The sequence below is a fragment of the Ictalurus punctatus genome, chromosome 3 (genome assembly GCF_001660625.3).
Source record: "Ictalurus punctatus breed USDA103 chromosome 3, Coco_2.0, whole genome shotgun sequence".
NCBI lineage: Eukaryota > Metazoa > Chordata > Actinopteri > Siluriformes > Ictaluridae > Ictalurus > Ictalurus punctatus.
The window spans coordinates 31022922-31047128 of NC_030418.2; the positions used below are offsets into that span (position 1 = coordinate 31022922).

Here is a 24207-nt window from a genome sequence, read left to right on the forward strand (position 1 = left end):
TGTTTTGCGCAGTGGCTAAAAAGGAGGATTGGTGTGTGTGTGTGTGTGTGTGTGTGTGCGTGTGTGTACATGAAGTCTATGACAGAGCTTCAGTTGGGTGAAGCAGAACTGTCAAGGACCTCCAGGTTCCTCATATACGCTTTGAATATACAGGCCTTAGGAGGTCCTTATTACTATTACAGACAGGGTTTTATTCATGTGTCCCCTGATGGTACATTTCTTTATTTATTTCCGTCCTTCTATCCTTCCCTCTTTGCTGACTTCATTTCTGGCTTACTAACATATTTTCTTCCTTCTTTTTTTCCTTTCTTCTTTCTTTACTTCTTTCACTCCATTATTCCCTTCCTTTCTTCCTTTTGTATTTCCTTTCTTCTTTCTTTACTTCCTTCACTCCTTCAGTATTTCCTTCCTTTCTTCCTTATTTATTTAATTTCTTCTTTCTTTACTTCCTTCACACCATTATTTCCTTCCTTTCTTCCTTCTTTACTTCCTTCCTTTCTTCCTTCTTTACTTCCTTCACACCATTATTTCCTTCCTTTCTTCCTTCTTTACTTCCTTCCTTTCATCCTTCTTTACTTCCTTCACACCATTATTTCCTTCCTTTCTTCCTTCTTTACTTCCTTCACCCCTTCATTATTTCCTTCCTTTCTTCCTTCTTTACTTCCTTCACCCCTTCATTATTTCCTTCCTTTCTTCCTTATTTATTTCCTTTCTTCCTTCTTTACTTCCTTCACACCATTATTTCCTTCCTTTCTTCCTTCTTTACTTCCTTCACACAATTATTTCGTTCCTTTCTTCCTTCTTTACTTCCTTCCTTTCTTCCTTCTTTAGTTCCTTCACACCATTATTTCCTTCCTTTCTTCCTTCTTTAGTTCCTTCACACCATTATTTCCTTCCTTTCTTCCTTCTTTAGTTCCTTCACACCATTATTTCCTTCCTTTCTTCCTTCTTTACTTCCTTCACACCATTATTTCCTTCCTTTCTTCCTTCTTTACTTCCTTCCTTTCTTCCTTCTTTACTTCCTTCCTTTCTTCCTTCTTTACTTCCTTCACACCATTATTTCCTTCCTTTCTTCCTTCTTTACTTCCTTCCTTTCTTCCTTCTTTACTTCCTTCACACCATTATTTCCTTCCTTTCTTCCTTCTTTACTTCCTTCACCCCTTCATTATTTCCTTCCTTTCTTCCTTCTTTACTTCCTTCACCCCTTCATTATTTCCTTCCTTTCTTCCTTATTTATTTCCTTTCTTCCTTCTTTACTTCCTTCACACCATTATTTCCTTCCTTTCTTCCTTCTTTATTTCCTTCCTTTCTTCCTTCTTTACTTCCTTCACACAATTATTTCGTTCCTTTCTTCCTTCTTTACTTCCTTCCTTTCTTCCTTCTTTAGTTCCTTCACACCATTATTTCCTTCCTTTCTTCCTTCTTTACTTCCTTCACACCATTATTTCCTTCCTTTCTTCCTTCTTTACTTCCTTCCTTTCTTCCTTCTTTACTTCCTTCCTTTCTTCCTTCTTTACTTCCTTCACACCATTATTTCCTTCCTTTCTTCCTTCTTTACTTCCTTCACACCATTATTTCCTTCCTTTCTTCCTTCTTTACTTCCTTCACCCCTTCATTATTTCCTTCCTTTCTTCCTTATTTATTTCCTTTCTTCCTTCTTTACTTCCTTCACACCATTATTTCGTTCCTTTCTTCCTTCTTTATTTCCTTCCTTTCTTCCTTCTTTACTTCCTTCACACAATTATTTCCTTCCTTTCTTCCTTCTTTACTTCCTTCCTTTCTTCCTTCTTTACTTCCTTCACACCATTATTTCCTTCCTTTCTTCCTTCTTTACTTCCTTCACACCATTATTTCCTTCCTTTCTTCCTTCTTTATTTCCTTCCTTTCTTCCTTCTTTACTTCCTTCACACCATTATTTTGTTCCTTTCTTCTTTCTTTATTTCCTTCACTCCTTCATTATTTCCTTCCTTCCTTCCTTAATTCCTTCCTTCTTTTTCTTCTTACATTTTTTTTTATTTCCTCGTTTGCTTATTTATTAACAAACCTAATCAATTGCCTAGTTTCCCCTTTCTTACATTTTTGCTCATTTACATATTTTCGAGATATTTTCTAGATATTCTTTCCTTACTTATATCCTTCATTCCTCCATTCTTTATTCATTTTCCCTTCATTGTTGAGTCATTAAGTAACTTACAGTAATCGCTTATGCACTTTTTACTTCCTTCCTTTCTCATTTAATAACTTCCGTATTAACTAACTTTCTTCCTTACACATTTACTTCCTTGCACATGACTTCCTTTTTGATTATCCTACTTACATAATTACTTATAAACTCATTCATGTGTTTTTAAGGTATTTATTTAATTATTTAACTTAATTATTAACTACATCAATCCAGCCATCCATCCATTCACTTATCCATTTGATCTAATTGATTCATTACTATTGGTTAATTATTAATTAATTAGCGATTACTACTGGATTTGTTGCAATCTATTTAGAACTGTATGGCCACTTGTACTGTATGTCTGGCGCGGGTGGGGATGGGTGGGCAGTGACGAGACAGTTTGGAAAATCCCTTTTCACAGCACAAATGCCCAAACAGACCCCAAGCTTCTACAGCAGCCTGTGAGTAATTATTTACAGAGATGTGGGTACTGATGGGAGCTTCAACACTCTAGACATAGGTAAAAAGTATAAGTAAAAACGAATTCATGAAGAGCATTGGACTTTTGGATAAAAGCCTCTGTTATAGTAAGATGTTACCTGAGGTGCAGTGTTGGGTAGTGGCACCTTGACAAGTGTTGCATGATATGAAGAAGAAGAAGAAGAAGAAGAAGAAGAAGAAGAAGAAGAAGAAGAAGAAGACGCCTTTAAAAAAGTCTTTTTTTCACATATCCCAGCTTGATACGAAGTTGGGGTCAGAGCGCAGGGACAGCCGTGATACGGTGCCCCCTGGAGCCGAGAGGGTTAAGGACCTTGCTCAAGGGCCCAACGGTGGCAGCTTGGCAGTACCCCCGCCATTCTGATCGGTAATCCAGAGCTTTAACTGTTGAGATTCTTAATCAAGTTTTAACAGTAAACACAACACATTCTCCATCACCTTCCTCACATGAATTGACACCGAAACCTACACCATATTTGTCTCAGTTGAACCTTGCCACCATTTTCTTTGGCGAGACATGAAGAATTGAACACTATGACCTATTATTACTCATAGTTAACTAGTCCACGCCACCAGATTATTAGATTGATGATGTCTTGGTGGAACTTCTGATTAAACATGAGTGAGATGCTTGCGAGCTAAAGAAAGTGTGATGAGGAACGGAAGACTGTCATCAGCCACTCAACGTAGCCAAGGTTCAAAAACAAGACCCAGCTGCTTCGACCAGACCCCCCGGTCAGAACCCCAACAAATGCCAATGATCTCTCACACACAGACACACACACATAGCGCATGTGCTTTAAGCCTATAAGTTAGACAGCAGCTGCAGCCACATTCCACATTGAACGATAAATATAAGGGAAAGCTCTGTCTCTCCACTGACAGCCACTGGCGAATGGAGAAAACCGCACATTCACAAGTCTCAAGTCTTTTTAAGCTGAACTAAAAAGAAATCACAACTAACCCACTCACCTACCCTGAATGGATTACAGAGCTATTAAAGCTCAAGCAGAGCAAAAAATGAGCCTCCCATATGTTCTGTTTCTCTTTATTCAAATACATCTATAATATCAAATTAATCTCTGGAGGCGTCTCGGTTCGTTCCGTAATGAAAAAGTCGTTAAATATAATTATTCTGTTAAATAATAGGAGAGGATTGTCAAACGTCTGTACGGAAATGAAATAACGTGAAAGAACGATAGACCTTATTACTGAGCGGTGAGATGTTTGAGTGATTCAGAGCCAAAACTTTTCAGTTGAATGCTATTCTTAGAACGATGACCTATTTGTACTAGTTTTAGGATAGCGTTTGAGGATGTGAAGACTATAAAGCTTAAAAGTCATGATCTTGAAGTGCAGTGGAGGACGAAAAAAGTTTAGGATCCTCATCAAAACAACAAGAACGCCCGATCAGGGTAAGTTACTGAAGGGAAAAGAGCTTATTTCGCAAATAGAACCATTTTACGCAGTGGAAGGTAAGAATGGTAGATTATATGGTAACTTTCACAGAGCAAAATAGATTACTCGATTCAAGCATGTTAAGTTCACCTACCCTCTTCTTACGCCTTCCAAAACAGAAGGCCATGTCCACTGGCCACTCTGTCCACAGTCCAGCGTGCCCTTAAACTCGCTCCATATGGTGCGCTAAAATGCTAACACGCTGTGCAAAGGAGACAGAGCCAATCAATGCTTTATAGCTGCAGTATGCTTAGTGGATGCCCAATTTAGCATTAGCGTTTATCATGAGTTCCAACTGCAGACACACACACAGCTTAGCTGCGGTCTGAGTAGACCTAAGACGAGCGCTCTCGCTCTCTTTCTCTCTCTCTCTCTCTCTCTCTCTCTCTCTCGCTTTCCTTCCTCTGGCAAATCTCATTTAGAGGGGAATAGAGTTTTCTTTGTGCACTCAGGAGGGACAGACAACCCATGTGGTGGAAGAGGGGAGGAAAGAGAAAGGAGGGACGAAGGGAGGGAGAAAATCAGAGCGAGGAGGGATGGGGGTGTGGGATAGTTCTATGAAACGTGCGCGTGTGTGTGTGTGTGTGTACCGGTGTTTCCTAACAGAGCAAAGGGCATGACCGGCTGTTGCCAAGAAATATAACGAGGAGAGAGGCTCCATCGTAGCTGAGCTAAGGTGTTACGTTTGTCTTTATACCACAGTGCTGCTGAACTCCTCGATTCTGACACGTCAGAAGGTGTGGATTCATTTTCTCTAGCAGCAGCTCGGACAGTAGTGCCGGCTGTAAAGTAAATCAATGCATTTGTATCAATGCATTCGTTCCAACATGCTGACAATGTGTGTCATATCACTTAACTCTGTTTTCTCTAAGGAGATGTTTATTTAACATTTCTTTTGGAAGGACTCGCCAGTGTCAGTGCTTCGTAAAAGCCACAAAAAAAAAGAGCTTTGAGCTGAAGTTTTGCACTAGACTAACGTCTTCGGGACAGGAGAGAGAGAGAGAGAGAGAGAGAGAGAAAGAAAGAAAGAGAGAGAAAGACAGGCTGTTGAGGGAATGAGTGTTTATATCTGTTATAACATGATCGATAACAGGAACTATCTTAACAAACTCACACAGATATTCCACAAGATTACGTAAATGTAGGTAGACACGGATAAAAAGTCATCACATTGCTGTGTTATAAGAGGGAATATACACAAGACTTGCCGTTACGAGAAAATAATCAAATCCAGTCATTCCGCTTTGGTCCAAACCACATCACACCATCCTTTCACTGATTAAGTTCCTCTAACAGCATGTTCCCAAGTGTTTTATTCCATATGTGGTATATGCTTAATGACTGTAGCCCAGCTGTTTATATGCACAGTTTGTCAGCCCGTCTCTACCCTGTTCATTAATGGAAAAGCTGTAACTGAACTTTCGTGGTTCATTCTCAACACAGCAGCGACAAAGCGTCAACGTGGACAGAATACTGTGAAAGATAAAAGTATTATTCGAGTCTGACTAGCATTTTTATTTATGAAATGTTCAACTCTGAAGTGACCGCTGCTTGTATGCAGGAGTGTTAATCGGTCCGAATAGGATTTCAAGGCTTTTCTGTGTTCAAAAATGTTTGATTTTTCTGCAGAATTTTCCAAAAATTCGCCATACAATTTGCAGAGGTTTTGCGCATCTGCAATTGCATGGAATTGTTTTGCACGGTCTTTCGTGATGTTTGTCGCTAAATGGCTTTGGCTGACCGAATAAGCTTTATGATTTCACACGACGTGTCTCGGGCCAAATCTGCAGAAACTCCTCTGTTTCCTTGATTTTGCATTCATTTCTGCGACTGCAAAACACCTGGAGGGACTAAAGAAGTTCAAAGACGGCTTTGTTCTCTACTTTATCCTGCACTGTTTTGCCATTCCCGCATGTTCCTGTGTACACTCATTTTGTGCACACTCATTAAGCCGCCTAGTTTAATAAATAAATAAAATAAAAATAAAAAACCCTTCTACTGAGAACCATATCATATCTCAATTGCAGGTGGAGGGATTCAGAAGGGGTAGCTTGTGCTGTAGGTACAGCGTTGAGATATTAAACTTACTCTACTTATCAATTAAAACCTAAGAGAGCACGAGAAATGATACAGGGCCTGATAGAAATCTTGGATTCTTTCTCACACACACACACACACACACACACACACACACACACACACACACACACACATACAAAGACAAACTAAACATTTTTTTTTTTCCATTCTGTGTTTAAAGTGTCTGGCATATACTGAAAATCCCCTTTTCAAAGTATCATTAAAAACTCGAGAAAAATGTGTGTGTGTGTGTGTGTGTGTGTGTGTGGAGAAGGGGGGGGGTTGTCTTACCTCCACCACCTCCGTGCAGGCATAGGTGATGATTCCCTGCTCGTGAGCGTCCAGCACAGCCACCTGCACCAGTGCATTGGGCTTCCTGTCCTTGAACTCTGCGAGCAGCTCTCTACATGCTGACAGACAGAGAGCGAGAAAGCAAGAGAGGGAGAGAGCAAAGGTTGGCAAACAGAGTAATAGCTTTCTGAACACAGGACACAGACAGGAAGAAAGGCAGGAGGAGACGGAGCAAGGGGACGTGAGACAGAGAGATGAACTGAGAGAGTCTCTGAGCCATTATCACACCATTACGCTTCAGGGTGTGGAATCACATATACCAATGTTTCCCACAGAAACAGGAAGGCACATGACCAAATCTCCTGAAAACACTTTGAGTAGTGCCTCCCTCCCTCTCCCTCTCTCTCCCCCCACCCCTCTCCCGCTCTCTCTCTCTCTCTCTCTCTCTTTCTGGCACAGTGAAATTTGTACCGAAGCAACCCCTCCCCTCATTTCCTACAGCAGGAAAGGCCAGTCTTCACACAATTACCCTCTCTCACTCTCTGACAGATTTTTATGATTTAATAGTCTTTAGTTACAGCCCACTCCAACAGTCTGTATTACCTGGTCATAATAAAATAAATTACCTGGTCATAATAACATCGCAAGCCAAATGACATAAAGGTACAGCAGTCTGACTGTATTCACCACCGCATTTACTAAACTAGCACGCGACAAGTCATTTGTGTTATTTGTGGTTTGTCACCTGTGGGTGTGTACTGACTAATACTGTCGTCGTGTACACTGTCCGAGATTGAGATATATTGCTTCTAATGCGAAGTAGTGAAATGAAATAATTAAATAATGCAGGAATCATTGTGAAACCTGGTTGTTTGAGTCACCATTGGCGGATTAGCAAAGCACTAGTACTAGCTATGTAAACTCACCAGAGGCACCAAAGATCCAAGATTACAGACATGTACACACCTTAATCACACTATTAACGTCGTGTGAGAGTTTTCACATTTTGCGACAGGACACGTACACACACGGCAGCGCTCAACCGTTTGACGGCAAACAAGAGATCACGGCTGCGTCCCAAACCGCGTACTTACCTGCTATATAGTAGGAGAAATACACATATCTCAGCTACTATATAGTAGGTAAGTACGTGATTTGGGACACAACCCACGGCTTCAAGCGGTCGTCTATTTGCACGTACAGCATGACAAATAATTAACTGCACTTGAAGCTTTCGTAAAAATTTAAAATAAAAACACCCAAAACTGTACACGGTTCCATAACGAAGATGAACTGTATGTCGATACGTGAAATTCTGGAGGGAACGTCGGACGGCGTGGCGCGGGGACGTAATGACGTGTGCTGTTAATCGCTCTATGTTCTATAACATGTAAAACGGGAACGTGAAAGGAATATTCTAAAAGTGACTCATGTAAACACCTTAATCACAATATTGTCTTATTCAGAATAAGGTCACTAATTAGATTACTGCTGTCCATGTAAACGTAGTCATACACAGAAAATGAATGGTCACGCATTGCTGTGCCACTCACTAGTATGAACAGAGTTACTCAGCATGATGTCTGTAGAAAGATAGCCAAGGCCAATTTGAAATATATTGATGTTTTCTTATTTGTAAGTTGAGGTGATAAAGTTTTTTTTATAGGCATAAAAACCCAATTGTGAGCCCGTTTTGTCATCGTTTTTCTCTCTTTTGCAGAATTCAGCTGTCCCATACATTCATTAGGAATCTAAATGAAACATAAACGAGCCAGCTGTGGACACACATCTGTGTGTGTACAGATGAACATCATTATAGCACTTACTGTAAGTAAATCAAAAAGATAAGCATGGTCTGTTGAAATGTGCATTTAACAAGACACAATCTTCGAAAATTGCTTCGGCAAGCCTACTAAATTGAGAGCAAGGTGCAGATTTTATCAGAAGAGAAAGGAAATATTCCAGCAATTACACAATGACTTCTTAACTGGCTGAAAGTGACAGAGACTACACACTTTGACTGAGGCTTTATCAATTTACACTGCCAGGCAAACATCTCTGAACACTCTATATTATAGCATTGTGGTTTAAATAACCTTGTTTTAAATGCTCTAACGCTGCAATTTACTGCAACAATCTCAGCAGAAGAGGCTAAAATCTTTATATCACTCTAAAGAAACACATCACATATTTACGTTTTACAGTTAATGCTATCTCTGTATATGAGTATTTTAACTATACACTTAACAGCTTTGCCCTCCAAGTGAGCATGTCTATAATAAAGCACTCATTTAGAGTCGCGTTAGGATCTGAGCACGACCAAAACCTTTGACTGGCGGTGAAAGAAAATAGGAACTGAAAATTCTCAAAAGGCAAGATTATGTCCAAATAATGATCAAATCTTGTTCAAAATGCAACATTTACAGTGGGGGAAATAAGTATCGAATGTGTCAACATTTTTTTTTTTTAAATAAATATATTTCCAATGAGGCTAATCACATGGAATTTTCACCAGACTTTGGTATTAACTCAAGAAATCCACACATATAAAGTCCACCCAGTTAGTGCGTCGAAAAAAGTATTCGACACACTAACTGAAATGTATTTATTACTTAGTGGAAAAGCCTTTATTTGTAATGACGGCTTCAAGACGCTTCCTGTATGAAGACATTAATTGGCCGCAGTATTCAGGTGTGATTTTAACATATTCTAAACATATTGTCTTTGACTCTTGAAGATTCCAGATGACCCTCTTGTGACCCTTGATCGTTAGATCTTTCTATAAATGTTCAATTGGATTCACGTCAGGTGACTGACCGGGCCATTCTAACGCCTTGATTTTTTTTTCTCTGAAACCAATTGAGAGTTTCCTTTGCTGTATGCTTTGGAACGTTGTCCTGCTGGAAGCTCCACCCACGTCTCATCTTCATCATCCTGGTGGATGGCAGCAGATTCTTCTCAAGAATCTCCCGCTAAAGGTCTCCATTCGTCGTTCCTTCAATTATATGAAGTCTGCCAGTACCATGCGATGAAAAACAGCCCCACACCATGATGCTTCCACCTCCAAACTTCACTGTTGGTGTAGTGTTTTAAGGCAGATGTGCAGTGCCATTTCTTCTCCAAACACAGTGTGTAGTATGACAGCTAAAAAATTCAATTTTGCTCTCGTCTGACCAGACTACACTCTCCCAGTATTTCACAGGCTTGTCCAAATGAGTTGTAGCAAACTTTAAATGAGCTTTGACATGCCTTTTCTTTAGTAATAGGGTGCGAGGTGAGCGTGAGCAGTGGAGTGCATTGCCTATTGTTTTCTCTGTGACGATGGCACCTGCTGCCTCCAAGTGTTTCTGGAGCTCTTTCCGAGTGGACCTTGGCTCTTGGGCTACTCTTTTGACTATTCTTCTGTCTCCCTGGTCAGAAATCCTGTGAGGAACTCCTGTGCATGGCCAGTTGATGACGGAATGATGTTGTTTCCACGTGTGGATAACGGCCCTAATGGTGCTTACTGGAAGATTCAGAAGAATACGTCTGTATCTGATTCCATCAATATGTTTTACAACAATAAGGATGTGAAGGTCTTGGGAGAGCTCTTTACTTTTACCCATCATGAGATGTTTCTCGTGTGACACCTTAGTAACGAAAAGCCTTTTTATAGACCATCAATGTACTAACCCAGCTGATATTAATCTGCACAGATAGGAGGCATAATTACTTTCTAACCATTTACGCAGGTTCCTTGCCTGACCGTGCCTTGGAGAACTGTTTTTTCTTAGTGTCTTCAATACTTTTTTTCCCTGTGTCATTACACTTTATTATGCACAACTTTATTTATGGACTTTAATGTTTTGAATTCTTTATATTTGTGGATTTCTTGAGTTAATGCTGATGTCTGGTGAAAATTCCACATGAATAACCTCATTGGAAATATATCCACTGAAAAAAAAAAATATTGATGCGTTCAATACTTATTTCCCCCACTGTATATTCTACATTTACTCACTGGCAGATTTATTATTTTTTTTATTCTGAGTGACTTACAATTGAGACTCGATTGCAAGAAACCATTGAGGCGCCAATAACAGGCACTTGACAAATGGAGCACATCCTCCCTACCCTGTCATCAGTGCTTTTATGTCCTGTTTCATTTAAGTGTTTCTTAAATCTTAAGTCTTTAAATCTTTAAACGGTTTAGTAGCTTTACCTACTGTATTTTAGGCTTTAGGATCATTAAGTACTGACTTACTAACCGTTTGCTAAATGAAAAAGTGGAGAAGTGGCCTTTAGATTTTATGCTCCAAAGATCAGGTTTCAGATATTTGGCATATTTACAATTCGGGGGGAAAAAAGGAGCAGAAAACAGGTCCTGAGGTCCTGAGTTTTTAATTAGTGTTTGTTTAGATTTTGATCAAACTGCTTTATTTCTCTGACCCTTTCAACATTTAACAGCATTTTGCTAAATGTTTTTTTTTTTATTATTATTCCCTGCTTCATGCTTATTATCGTTTGCAGTGAAGTTCTTTGAAGTGCATTTTGTAAGAGATAACTACAAAGCACACCACAACGGTAAGCGGAGTCATTTTCTGATATTGGAACACCTCGGCGAGCCTTATCTCACTTACAGCATGACACCTTTAAAGCACTTTGTAGAAGCAGCTTGGATGTTTTGCTTCCTCTCAGAATGATATCAATCAAGGGATTTATTTTTGTTTTCTATTACATTTTTCTGTTACACTTACCCCCCCCCCCCCCCCCCCCCCCCATTGTTGTTGCAAGGAGAGGCCAAACAGATAACGTAATGAAAATGAAATGAAAAATTCCAAAATCAAGGATGAAATTCGAACGGACAGCGTTTTGCATAAATACTTAGCCCAATAAACTTTTCTACATTTTTTGGAAGCGAACTGGACTTCATTGAGATTATATGTCATGAATCAACAGAACACAGCCCATAATAGTGAAGTAGAATGAAATATCAATATAAATAAAATACAAAAATATTTACAAATTATATATATATATATATATATATATATATATATATATATATATATATATATATATATATATATATATATATGACATCCAATCAGGAAGCATGGTAGTGGCAGCATCATGCTTTAGGACTGCTTTTCTCCCACCAGGAGAAAGCCTCCACCAGCCTCCATCTCCAGGCTTTGCACAGGAGATAGCCTTACAAATAGATGGATCTAGAATGCTTTTGCACGAAAGAGTGAGAAAATATTACCATGTCGAGATGCTCAGTATTAGTTTAGGGGTGTGCATACTTATGCAACTAGGTTATTGTAAGTTTTTTTTTTTTTTTTTTTGTCTTATTTTTTCCGCAAAATTTTTCTAATTCTTTTTCACTTCATTTGTATACTTTTGCAATTTCACATTGAAGGTGAGAAAAGATCTGACATGATTTTACCTGAGTGTCATTCTTTTACTTCACAAAAACCTGCCATTTTGACAGGGGTGTGTATAATTTTTATACCCACCGTAAGTGAGATATATCTTAATATAATCTCAATGACATGCATTTCGGTTCCAGGTTGTAACGTTACACAATTTGGAAAGGTACAAGATGGGTGAACAGTTATAAAAGATACTGTAATTTTTGTTATATTTGGCTGTCAAGAATCTAGCTCCTCCCATCACACCCTAGTTTGGTTTCCTTAAAACAAATTAAAGCTCATAATTCCTATCCACTTGTCCAAATTCAGAACTGCTGCTTCTCCCTTATGTCCTAACTTTACTGCAAATCAGATCCTTCTCCCTGTGTGTTCCAGGATACAGAGATACTGAGGGGTTAAAAAAAATGGAGAAAATACTAGGGGTGACACTTTCTCAGGTGATGTTCTCAGGAGAAGGCTTTATAATGTTTTAACCTTCCGTGTCCGGAAAAAAAAAAAAAAAAATCAGAAAAAAATTTCAGAGAAGGTCCCTTCCATTTCAACAATGGAATAAAATAATAACTGGACTTGTTTTTTCATTTCAGGACAAATTGTTATAGATTGTTATAGAATATGAAAAGGCTTTTATCAGTACATTGCTGTAACTATATACACTATATAGACACCATATTGACAAGGTTGACTGAAGATAGATTAATAAAACCACAGTTGATGTTGGCAATGTAAGACTCTCTTAATGGTGGCTGTACATATGTGGTACCTCATGCCTCAAACTTCTTCACAAGTTCTCTTGGGCTTCAGTTAAACCTTTTGGATCAAAGTTAGTTCGTCCCTAGGAGTTCATCCGTGCCTCTTTCCTGAACGATGCAGTGTCTGTCTGTTCAAGATAGTTTTATATATCGAATACAATCATTTGTATAGATGCTTAGTTGGTTGGAAATTGCTTCTAACACAGACTTGTGGAGGTCCAGTGTCTCTAAAAGTAGGCCCTTAAATACAACCAAAGGCGCTCTTCCAATATAATCCTAATGATGACAATCGTGCAAAATGACAGTGAGTAGCTTTAGCCTAAATATATGCAAACTTTGGGTCTCGACTGTATTTCAATATGAATATAACATGATGTTTATTATAGTGTACGATTGTAGCCTGAATTGATTCATTTATACTGATTTGGTCTAACCCGGCAATCGCAATAATTCTTTGCAAACTGCGTACCACATATTTCCAGACTCACTGGAAAGCTATCGGCTATCGTGTCAAGGTCAATCTTTATTGATGCTTTGTTCAGCATGTGCAGTAGTCACAAAGTCAGTAACTCAGTGCTAAGTAAAACATTTTTTTTTTTTTTTTTTTTTTTTTCTGTTTCTGTAAAAATGTTCATTTGGCATGAATCTAGTTTAATGAGCTTATCATTACAGTTTTTCACGAACCGCACATGTATGCACTCTGAAGGGTTGACTATACTCGATCCATATCCATTGATTCCAAAAATAAACTGGTGCACTGGGGATGCTTAGTGCAGCAGAAATGTTCAAAGGTTGTTTATTTGTTATTATATTGTTCTATAGGGGAGGGGAGGGGGGGCGTCATCCTTATGCACACTGAATAACAAAAGCGTATTTTCCCAGTCCGTTGTTTAAATTGAGTATTATTTTGTTTGACAGAGATATTAGAACTGCGAGAGTCGGCCTGAGACATGATTCATGAACTAGCATACTCCGAGCTATTGCTCAATCACATACACTTTATGATGAGACTTATCTCGGATCACTTCATCTTTCAGAAGCTCATACATCACACACACACACACACACACACACACAAACACACAAAACCCTTGTGAGTAAGGCCCTGACTTCTATAAATCCAATCCGCTATTAGGATGACTGCATCAACTCCAAGCTGAGAATTCCATCACCTCATTCTGCTGTGTACACACACACACACACACACACACACACACACACACACACACACACACACACACACAGAGGTGTCTCAGACGCTGTAGTCTGTGACTGGAGGGTTTTTTTTGGCCCCTGCAGAAAGAGCTAAAGAAACACTTTTATTCCTTAATGGTTCTCGTTCTGAGTTAGAATACGCCGACATGTCAGAGATGTGAAAAGAAAGGTTCAGCAAGGTGAGCAGATACGCCTTTCACAGCAGGCTAATTTCCGACTATGCGCTAAGAGAGCGAGCGCTCATGGCCCTGTGGCAGTCAGAAGCACAATACCTAAGAACCATGTGTTACAAAGTTAACAAAGTCGAGCATTTAGGCAGTACTATTTTCTCAATTCCAGATATTCTAAACTCAAACCAGGAACAGACGGTTTCTTTAAAGGGTATGAACATGTCACTGGGGTTATGGTATCCTATAAGGAACATATTTTGTAGCTTTATTATGCGTCTTTCACACAGTAAAATAGTAAATCGTGTACCTATAAGACTTTAATGTATGGCAGAGGTATTCAAAGTGTGTCAGGTCTAACACTTTACAAATCGTCGTCATGGCAATTACGATTTTATGTGATTAAAGCCATTATTTGTTTCCTGGTCTCCTGCATCACTTGGAAACCACTCAGTGCTGCTGACGATGACCCACGTGGAAAGCCAAAAGGTTCATGACATTGAACCATGAAGATGGCTTTGGACTGCAATTGCTACGGACAGTTTTCCCTTCAAGTCTCCATCAGGGAACAGTTGATAACGCCAACAAAATAGACGTCATGTTAAAACGATAATGAATTTCCAGGTTACACAACTGCATGTTTTGACTGCATTGTACACAGTTATAGAAGGGAATTATTTATAATCGCACTATCCGGTGTCAGCCAGATGATGATGGGTTCTCTTTTGCATCTGGCTCCTCTCCAGGATTCTCAGGGAGTTTTTCCTCGCCAGCGTCACATCTGGCTTGCTCGTTAGGGACAAATTTCCATCCATTCATCCATCTTCTATACCGCTTAATTCTTTTCAGGGTCACGAGGAACCTGGAGCCTATCCCAGGGAGCATCGGGCACAACGCGGGGTACACCCTGGACAGGGTGCCAGTCCATTGCAGGGCACACAATCAGAACATACACACACCCACCCATTCATACACTATGGACACTTTTGGACATGCCAATCAACATACCATACATGTCTTTGGACTGGGGGAGGAAACCGGAGCACCCCGGAGGAAACCCCCGCAGCACGGGGAGAACATGCAAACTCCGCACACACAGGGCCACGGTGGGAATCGAACCCCCGACCCTGGAGGTGTAAGGCGAAAGTTGTAACCACTAAGCCACCGTGCACCCACAGGGACAAACTTATACATTTAAAATCGATGTCCCGAGTTTATAGTGTATATTTTGATATGAATAATGTTCATCATTGAAAACGCTATAAAATTGAATTAATAGGCAATAATGGGACGACGTGGCTGAATTATTCCAGGAACTAGACCCTATTCGGAAAATATTTGAATACTTCTCATATATGGTGCTCACACTCATAAAACAGTTTAGAGATATATGATTTAAAACCACCTCTATACCATTCCCATGCTATATAAACCAGTATTCTCTTTACTACTTCATTCATTTGCAATCCCAAGGTTTCATCATGTAAAAAAAAAACTCTGATAAATCCTAACCCCCCCACCCCCTTTAAAAAAAAAAAAAAAAAAAAAAAAAAGCCTCATATAGCTTCAGACCTAAACAGCATAATTGCTGTATGTGTTTTTGTTTTATTTATTTATTTATTTATTTATTTTAAAAAAAGGGTATTTTGTACACGATCTTGAAAAAAAAATTGCTTTGAGTAGTTTTTAGAAAAAGTCCAAATGAATTCATGCAATTATTAATTAATAAACAACTGGATATGTTTTCTAGCTCATGCAGGAAAGGGTTAAACTGATTAAAGATACATACCGGACCTGGTCTGGACATTATTTACATTATCTGCTTTGGGAAACAAGAAACTTTCTTTTCTGTCAGTGTCTATAGAGACGCCTGCATGTCGTGATAATCACTGAAAGAAACGAAAGTCTGATCCGTATAGAACAGGCGATAAGCGTTAAGCACAGCTTTTCTGAAAACATATTATATCCAGTTCTAGACTTGAAAAGGATTTGCATCTGAGAATCCCCTCTGACTGCTTAATTCAGTTTAAGATTCGACTTAATCCGGGTTTGAAGCAACTTCCCTAAGAGCTTAAATAATTGAGTTTTTTCAAGTTCCCTGTTCCAGTTAATTATCCATCAAGCATTTCATACCATTATTAACCTCTGGGCCTTAAACCTTTTTAATTTTAGGCTAATTGTAAGCAGTAATCTATTCACATACCTTTTTTTTATTTATTTTTTTGTAACAATTACTCATCTAAAATTCATGAGAACACAAGGTTACAAACCGAGCAGCTATTAGAAATGAATCAATATGCATGTTAATCTACTCGATAGTGCTTTGGAAGCTTTGCTGATGCTGAAATGTTTCCGTCCCTTTAAAAGGTGCACTTTTCAGTTCTTCATAATATCTGTCTGGCTTTCCACTGATGGGTTTCGGCAGAAGAAAGCGTTTCCGTTGAAAAGATGTCCGAGCTTCAGTGAGCGCTTGATCCCAGTCTGTTGCAGTAAACCCTCTAATTTCCTCAAGATGGGACAGGATTTGCACTCAGAGAGCGACTTCATTTCTTACTTACGCTGCAAACTCATGATCGAGAACCCGAATCGCATTATGCATCACGTCCGACGTTCAGAGGTACCGAGCCCGACACTTTATAACAGCTACAAGCATTTCAGCTCTTGATTGTGCGTTAAAGAATTAAATCTTTGTCACCAACCCAAACTGTAACCCTGCGCCTGCCACAAAAGGACTCCGAATCCCATTTTACAAAATCTAATTTAAGGTTGCCTGTAAGGTGTCAGCTCGATAGTGCGCCGAAAGCAACGGGTCCTAACTGCCTGCCTTGTGTTGTATAATGGAACAAAAACGTTGATTAATGTAGAGCATTTTAATGCACATCACTATCACGCTGCTGGGAAATATGCCGCACTGTATAGTAAATCTAATTTTCAATCTGCCACATCTGTCTACGAACAAACAAAACCTCATCTGCTATGCGTGTAAACAAACCGAGTGAGCATGATATTTGCTCCATATGCGTCTGATGAAGTAGTAGTCTGAGCGCTACTTGACAGAATGAGCAACAAGAAGATGGAAATCAAAAACAGGAGCATTTCCTTTCATCAACTCAAAGAGCTGCATAATGAAAAAAAGAGATTGGCTGTGTGTATAATAGGGGGAGGGGGGAGGGGCATACCTGAAACGGCTATAACCGCATGTCTCATGAGTGGACGGTGTATCATAATGTCACCGAGGCTCGCAGTCAAAAGCAAGAGCAGGCAGAAGTCTGCAAAAGTGCCCCCGCTATGCCAGCGTGGTGAGGATTTATCCAGATTTACCGCTTCTGAGCATTAAGTCTAAATGTATCTTGTCGCTAGTTTGAGAAATGCTGCTATTATCCACAATTCATTACCTTCAAATTGCGCAATGTTTATGGCACATTTGCCAATTTCTAAATGATGTTTGTCTGGAAAAGCAGCATTCGAAGCCTGGGATTGTAGGGTGGGGGAAAAAAAATAAAGTTTGCTGTTGCAAAGAGCTTATTTCCAATAGTGGCCAGAAACCAGAAACGGTAGTTATTCAGGAGTATGACATGCTTTCTTATGTCACGTCGTGTGCCGGTGTTATAAAGTAAAATTTTCAGAAGCATTTACACAGAAATAAAGCTTTCAGAGTGCAAGTTCAAAGCTGTCAGAAGCAGAAATGGAGAGGGGTAGGCCTGGAAAATGTACACAGCATAGTGGGGAAATAAATTGCACAAAGAATAAGCCAGCTAGAAAGTGGATGCTGGGAAACAGTGTGTTTTCAAACGGAAGAAGCACAATAACGCTGAGTGATGGAGGCATCTTTTCATTTCAGAGTTTAAAGAACTGAAGCTCTGGAGAGGAACACTCCTCAAAACATCGCCTACAATGCTAATGTGGCCTGCAACCTGGCTTGCATCGTATCGCTGACTGGCAGTCCAGAGAAACACAAAAGACCACATGTTTAGGGTTAAGTCACGGATTTTCGAGCATCGTGGCAACATCCACATCCCCGTCCCGGAGCCCTCCTTGCGGCTCTTTTTCTCCAATACAATGCAACTTTTGTTAATTCTACATTATCAGTGAGTGGAAAGGCGTGCATTAGGGAAGAGACATGTAGGATTTAATCCTGTCCATTTGGCGGTACTCAATGCAGGCAAACATGTACAAAGGTTCAGGTCTGAGGATAAGTGAGGAAATGAACCGTGTCCGGTAAATAAAATACACATGATAAAGCGATCACAAAAAGTGTGAAGCAAAAACATTTTCCTCCAATGCAAACCTGACTGTTCTGGTAAAGTATCGCTCTAAAGTCCAAGCTTGTTATTCAGTTACACATTTTAAAGCATATGGTTTAGCGACAGTAAAACTAATAGGAAAGATCAGTAGTGAGGAGAGTGAGGAATGTAAGATCGGTCCTTGAGGGTTTTAAACAGAACTCCTTACTCCTGCACTGACCTAGGTAAGGTCAAGCATGCTGAAAGGCTTCTGCTTGGAACATTTCTGAAAGAAAACCCTGTAAGAGTAAGAATAAATAAATATAAAAAACACCAAACATGGTACAGTATATACTATACTATCTGTATGGGGACTGTATGCAGTGTGTCATGTATTATAATGCATTTTAATTTAAAGTTCTTTCATCAGATCTGGTTGCGGGGTTCAATCCTGAGCTCAGGTTACAGTCTGTGTGGAGTTTCACATGTTCTCCCAGTGTCCATGTTTCTTCTTGGTTGTCCAAATTGCTCCCACCTCGAAAAACATGCTAGTAGGTGTATTGGCTACTCTGAATTGCCCCCTAGGTGTGAATGAGTGTGAGAAAAGTGGCCTTCCTGCATTTGGGATAAGCTCCAGTTCTGCCACAACCATGAACACGGTAAAGTAGTTACTGACAGTAAACAAATGCATAAAGGAATAATGATGATGAGTCTTTATTGATCACAATTTACACAGCAGTACAGTGAAATTCTTTTCTCTGCATACAACAGGATTTTAGGAAGCATGGGTCAGAGCACAGGGTCAGTCATGATACAGCACCCCTGCATGCAGAGAGGGTTAAGGGCCTTGCTCAAGGGTCCAACAGTGGCAGCTTGGCAGTGCGGGGCTTGAACCCCCGACCTTCTGATCAGTAACCCAGAGCCTTAACCGCCGCCCCTAACAGTGTAATATATCTATGTGTAAACTAACAGTGTTTATAGCTATGTGTAAATATATTAAGACATTTTATTAAAGCATAGGAAGCCTTCATGGATTGAATGGCAGGTTCACTGAGCAGCTACTCAGTGTCTTGAAGCTGTCTGTGTAGACAAATATATTTCACTCTACACTGTAGACTAAAAGGGTGAGTTTCACTGAGGTCACATTCACGTGCTGGGCGTCTAGACAGTGAGCTGCGGTGCCAGGATCTGGAGAACCATCATGTGTCTGACATGATAAGTGTTTCCTACGGTCACATGGGGACAGGCTTCCAGACAAATGCAGTTTTTTTGTAGCACGATGCGATGCGAGCTACGATGTATCAGGAAGTCAAAGGGAAGAGCAACTCGCAGTGACCTGCACACAGACCTCGCAAACTTAAATGTGTTCGTTACGTTCTTTATTGCAGTCCACGTTGACGGAAAAAAAAGTAAAGTGTATTGACAACAAAAAAGAAAGTGATTCAGAGCCTCGAGATATTAAAAGGGTCAACTCAGAAAAAAAAAGCAGCGGTTTTATCTGTCGCACTGATGCCCATCTGATCAACCTTGGTGTTATCTGAACCCTAACAGAAGATCTGAAGCAAGGAATATGAAAAGAGCTCAGAGGACTGACAGCGGAACGAGGGATTCCACTGAGCAGGCCTGGGGAGATCTACTATTTTCACATCATTACAGTCAGTTTCATCAGATACTGCCATCGCAAATCTGTCGCATGAGTGACGGGACCTCAAAGTGAAGCAATTACATCAAACCAAAATGGCAGACCTTCAACCGTTCAAACACCAAGTATGAGATTTAGCCTTTGATATGACCTATAAAGCAGCAAGTAGGCTTTCTAATTACAGACAAAAGCTTCATGTTACTAACTCGGCACTATAAAGAGCGTCCGTTTTCGAACTCTGACAAAGAAAATCACGAAGCACGTATAAGAGGTTGAGCACTGCAGGAACACCGGCTTTAAGATCACAGACTATTATTTATATGATATCAGATAAGGCGACCCAGGGGATTAATTTTTATTTATGAACAGCCCAAGTCGCCATTTCACCACCTGCAAAACTGCTGTGCCAATACAATTAAACACAATTACGCTGAACGCAATTTACAATTACCATAACAATCTTCCACTTGAAACAATAACTTCTGTCGATCCACGGGGCTGCAATTACGCTTTACTGTTTATTTTTTATGACTGGAATATAAAGTACAGTTCAGCTAAGACATGAATTCTCTTCTGTTATTCGTTTAATATGACAATGCTCAACGGTCTCGAAATGAATTTAAATCCCATTAAAGGAAAGATAAGGAGCCATGAGGTTGCTATGGGAGACAAATAATGCTCCTTGGCTGATGGTTATTCATTGCAATAATTATATTAGCACTTCAATTCATTTGACAGCACTATTTGCATCCACTCTCGCAACACCTGCGTCTCCACCGTGTTTATGAAACAAAAAATTGGAGTCTTGCACCTTGTTTTTTTTTTTTTTCTTCTTTTTTTTGGTACTCCTCTAAGACATTTGTGACACCCTTCCTGTCACAGGAAACGGTGGATAGGTTTTAGCTTCACACGTCCATGTTTATGAAGCAGATGGTGTTTTGCATTAGAGTTGCCCTTAATGATGAGTTTAATATACCTCCATTTAGGGTTAAAAAAAAAAGGGGGAGAAAATTCAGACGTTACCAAATAGTCATGGGTAATTACTGTTGTTTTAGAATGCACTCTCGCATAGGGAAGTCCAGCCACCTGGCTAATGTATAAATCTACACTTAAGCATTTCACATACTACAAGCACATGATGCCAGTGGTTTTTAAATCTCCTGAAGGCCTCACAAGGATTGCCTATTTTGAAACATTGACAAAATATTAGGGAAGCAAGCCTCAGGCTTTAAATCGATGCATCAGTCCAAATCATCAAATTGCCGTTCATGAAATAAAATATCGACCAGAGAATTTGGTCAGTCATGAAATGGCCTTACTCATTTTATTGAATTTCATTTAATTGCCTCCAGCAATTAAAAAGCAGCTCAAGGCTACAGCGGAAAAAGAAAAAGCTTTGTACAGTATGTTAGAGCTGGGATGTTTTCTTTTTTTCTTTTTATTATTATCATATGTCTACGTTCAAGTGCCACTGGTAGCTCATTTGCAAAGCAACATGAGATGAAAAACACAGATGTATTTAGTAAAAAGTTTTTACTTTATCCCTTACTATAACAGGCTGCGGTGAGGGTCGCCTGCACGCAAAATAAAGAGCCATGAGTAGTGCCTTCTTTTGAAAAACAATTTTCATAATGGACATCAAAAAGCCATGAAGCATAATTTGCACAAGTGATGCCTAATGAGGCAGCCTTATGAAGCTGTGTGGCTGTGGGGAAATTGACTGAAATCCTAAGTATCAGAGGTTTTACAAAATCACCCTAGGAGTCTTAAGGGTGCATATTATGTCAGTGCCTTTTGTGGTGAAGCTACACTACTGTTATAAACTACAGAGCTGTTATTAAACTGCTCAAATAGTCAAGTGCAGGAAAAAATAATAATAAATCACGGCATCTTTTCTGCTCGAAATTTGGCCAAATATATTCAGCTGCATTGCTGTGTCAAACACTTTTACTAATAGCGCTGCTAGTTAGAGAGAAATGCCCGAGGGAGAAATGAGTCTTATGATTTCTCATATCACTCTAGGGGAGCCAATCAGCCAATCATGTGTCATTCTACTCCTGCATGAAATGAAATGAAATGGTAGCACATTTATATGTCACTAAAGAACTCATGAGAGGTGTAACAACTAGACTGTAAAACATCGTGCAGTGTCGTAGGCTTTATATTAATAACAAAAAGATGATTGGATAAAAGTGCAAGGGCAGTGCTTAAATGGAGTCTGCAGAGGTTCGGACCGTTGGGGATGTAAGCTTGTTAGCAAACAGACAAACAGACCTAAGAGAGTTGTTTTACGTATCCGGGGGGGGGGGCTCCAATCATCTAAAGAAGAATGAACTTAATTAGCAGCCAGAGGATTTAGTACTCGTTTCAAGTTTCACATTTTTCAAGGTTCCTTAGACAAACATTATATTTGTGCCTTGCAATGCCACATCAACATCCCTTCCTGTTCAGTTCAAAAAGCCCGTGTGGAAAAATGTAATCCCAATTCCACACATTGTCGGCATTTACACGTAGTCTTTTGGCAGACGCTCCTGTGACTTATGAAACGTGAAGGCACAGCAATACACCGCTCCAAGGATTTGTAACCTGAAAAACTAGAAACTAATGCAGGTAAGTAGAAGAAAAAGGACCAATTTAAACCCAAGTGCCAGCAAGACGACAAAACAAATACGTTCTGAAAACCGATAAGTAATACAAACGGCAAGCAAGTCAATGCAGAGAAAAATCCTACATAGTGTTTAAAGTGAAAGTTCTTTAGACAGTTGTGGAAACAATGGAGTCATGAGGTGGCAGGAAAAGCTTATTCCAGCACTCATTGACCAGTAGACCAAGGATAGCTGAGGATATTAATACCTGCGTGCTTATCTGTTGAACAGCATGGCTTGGCAAGAAATTCTATCTGTGTCCTAGTCTTGATTTTCTTTTACATAATGCTAACTATCTATGTAGAAGTTGAATGGGCGGCTGTGGATCTGGTGGTAGAGCGGGTTGTCCGCTAATCGTAGGGTTGGCGGTTCGATTCCCGGCCCACGTGACTCCACATGCCGAAGTGTCCTTGGGCGAGACACTGAACCCCAAGTTGCTCCCGATGGCAAGCTAGCACCTTGCATGGCAGCTCTGCTACCATTGGTGTGTGTGTGTGAATGGGTGAATGAGAACCAGTGTAAAGCGCTTTGGATAAAAGCTATATAAGTTCTCTAGAGGTTATTATGGTGCTCTGGTGAACAGTTTAGTAGTGAAAGACTATTGAAAAAGAAAGAAAGAAAATCAGGCATGTCTCCCACATACTCACCAACCTTCAATAGCAGTATGCACCTTTACAGTACTTTAATCTGTAGTTCAAAACAAAAACGTTTGAGGATTCGAGTGCAAACCTAACCAGACAACTTTCTGTCCACTCCCACAGATTTTTTTATTTATTTATTTTTTTGCTGAGAACAATATTTTCTGATGATTTAATTGATTCTATTTCTCAAAATATGAATAAACGAGCAATTTAAACCACTGTGACCCATACCAGAATAAATCATTTACAGATGAGGAATGAATGTAAGTAAGTAAATGGGTTACACGTATATTACATAGACTCTCATATTAATCAACCTGGTATTTCTTTGCCCTGTGAGCTTCTATGGAATTCAGTTTGTGCCAAAAGTATTGAACGTATCGAAAAATTATTCAAGGAGAAAGAAGACAAACACTCTGAAACTGAAAACAGTGAACTCGTTGTCAAAAATGTAACATGGTCTTCAAATAAACAGCGTTCACTGTTAGCAGTTTTGTAAGCTTCCTTTTCGCTAATCACGGATTATGAATGCCTTAACAACGACTTACACTCACTGGCTAGTGAGATCTGACTCGACAGCTCCCTGACCTGGAAGTAGAGAGGCTCCTGAGAGCTCATCTTCTGCGAGACTACCGAAAGCTCAAATATTCATTACGAACTAATATACTGACTAAGTAAGTAAGTCATTTCCACTACAAAGTACAAACGCTATAACCGCATCCAGAACGCTCTTTAAAATTCTAAGTCTCTATTCCCAGGTCAGTGAGCTTTCGATCCAAATCTCTCTAGCCAATGACAGTAAATCACTGTTAAGCCCCGCCCACACGAGAAGTTTGTTCCAGAATGTTGAGCGTAAACATGCGGAGCATAAGCAGTGCATTCATTAACTATGATTAGCTTAGAAAACTGTTAAAGCATGCTGTTAATTTGAAGACCTTGTTACATTTTTCATTGTAACCAAATGACTTCATTGTTGTCAGTTTCAGTGTGTTTTTCTTCTCGCTCGTTGTATAATTTT

The 24207-nt window shown here is 39.6% G+C and overlaps 1 protein-coding gene across 3 annotated transcripts in view; it reads right to left on the reverse strand.

Annotated features, from left to right (window-relative positions):
- inpp4b (inositol polyphosphate-4-phosphatase type II B) overlaps positions 1-24207 on the reverse strand; it is a 224684-nt gene that overhangs the window by 171961 nt on the left and 28516 nt on the right. For 2 of the 3 annotated variants that reach the window (XM_017463589.3, XM_047153914.2), the window contains exon 3: positions 6494-6612. In XM_017463589.3, the coding sequence (XP_017319078.1) occupies positions 6494-6612 (119 nt within the window). Of the gene's footprint in view, positions 1-4217; positions 4492-6493; positions 6613-24207 lie in introns of those variants that run through there. The other variant, XM_047153919.2, reaches the window with a different exon arrangement.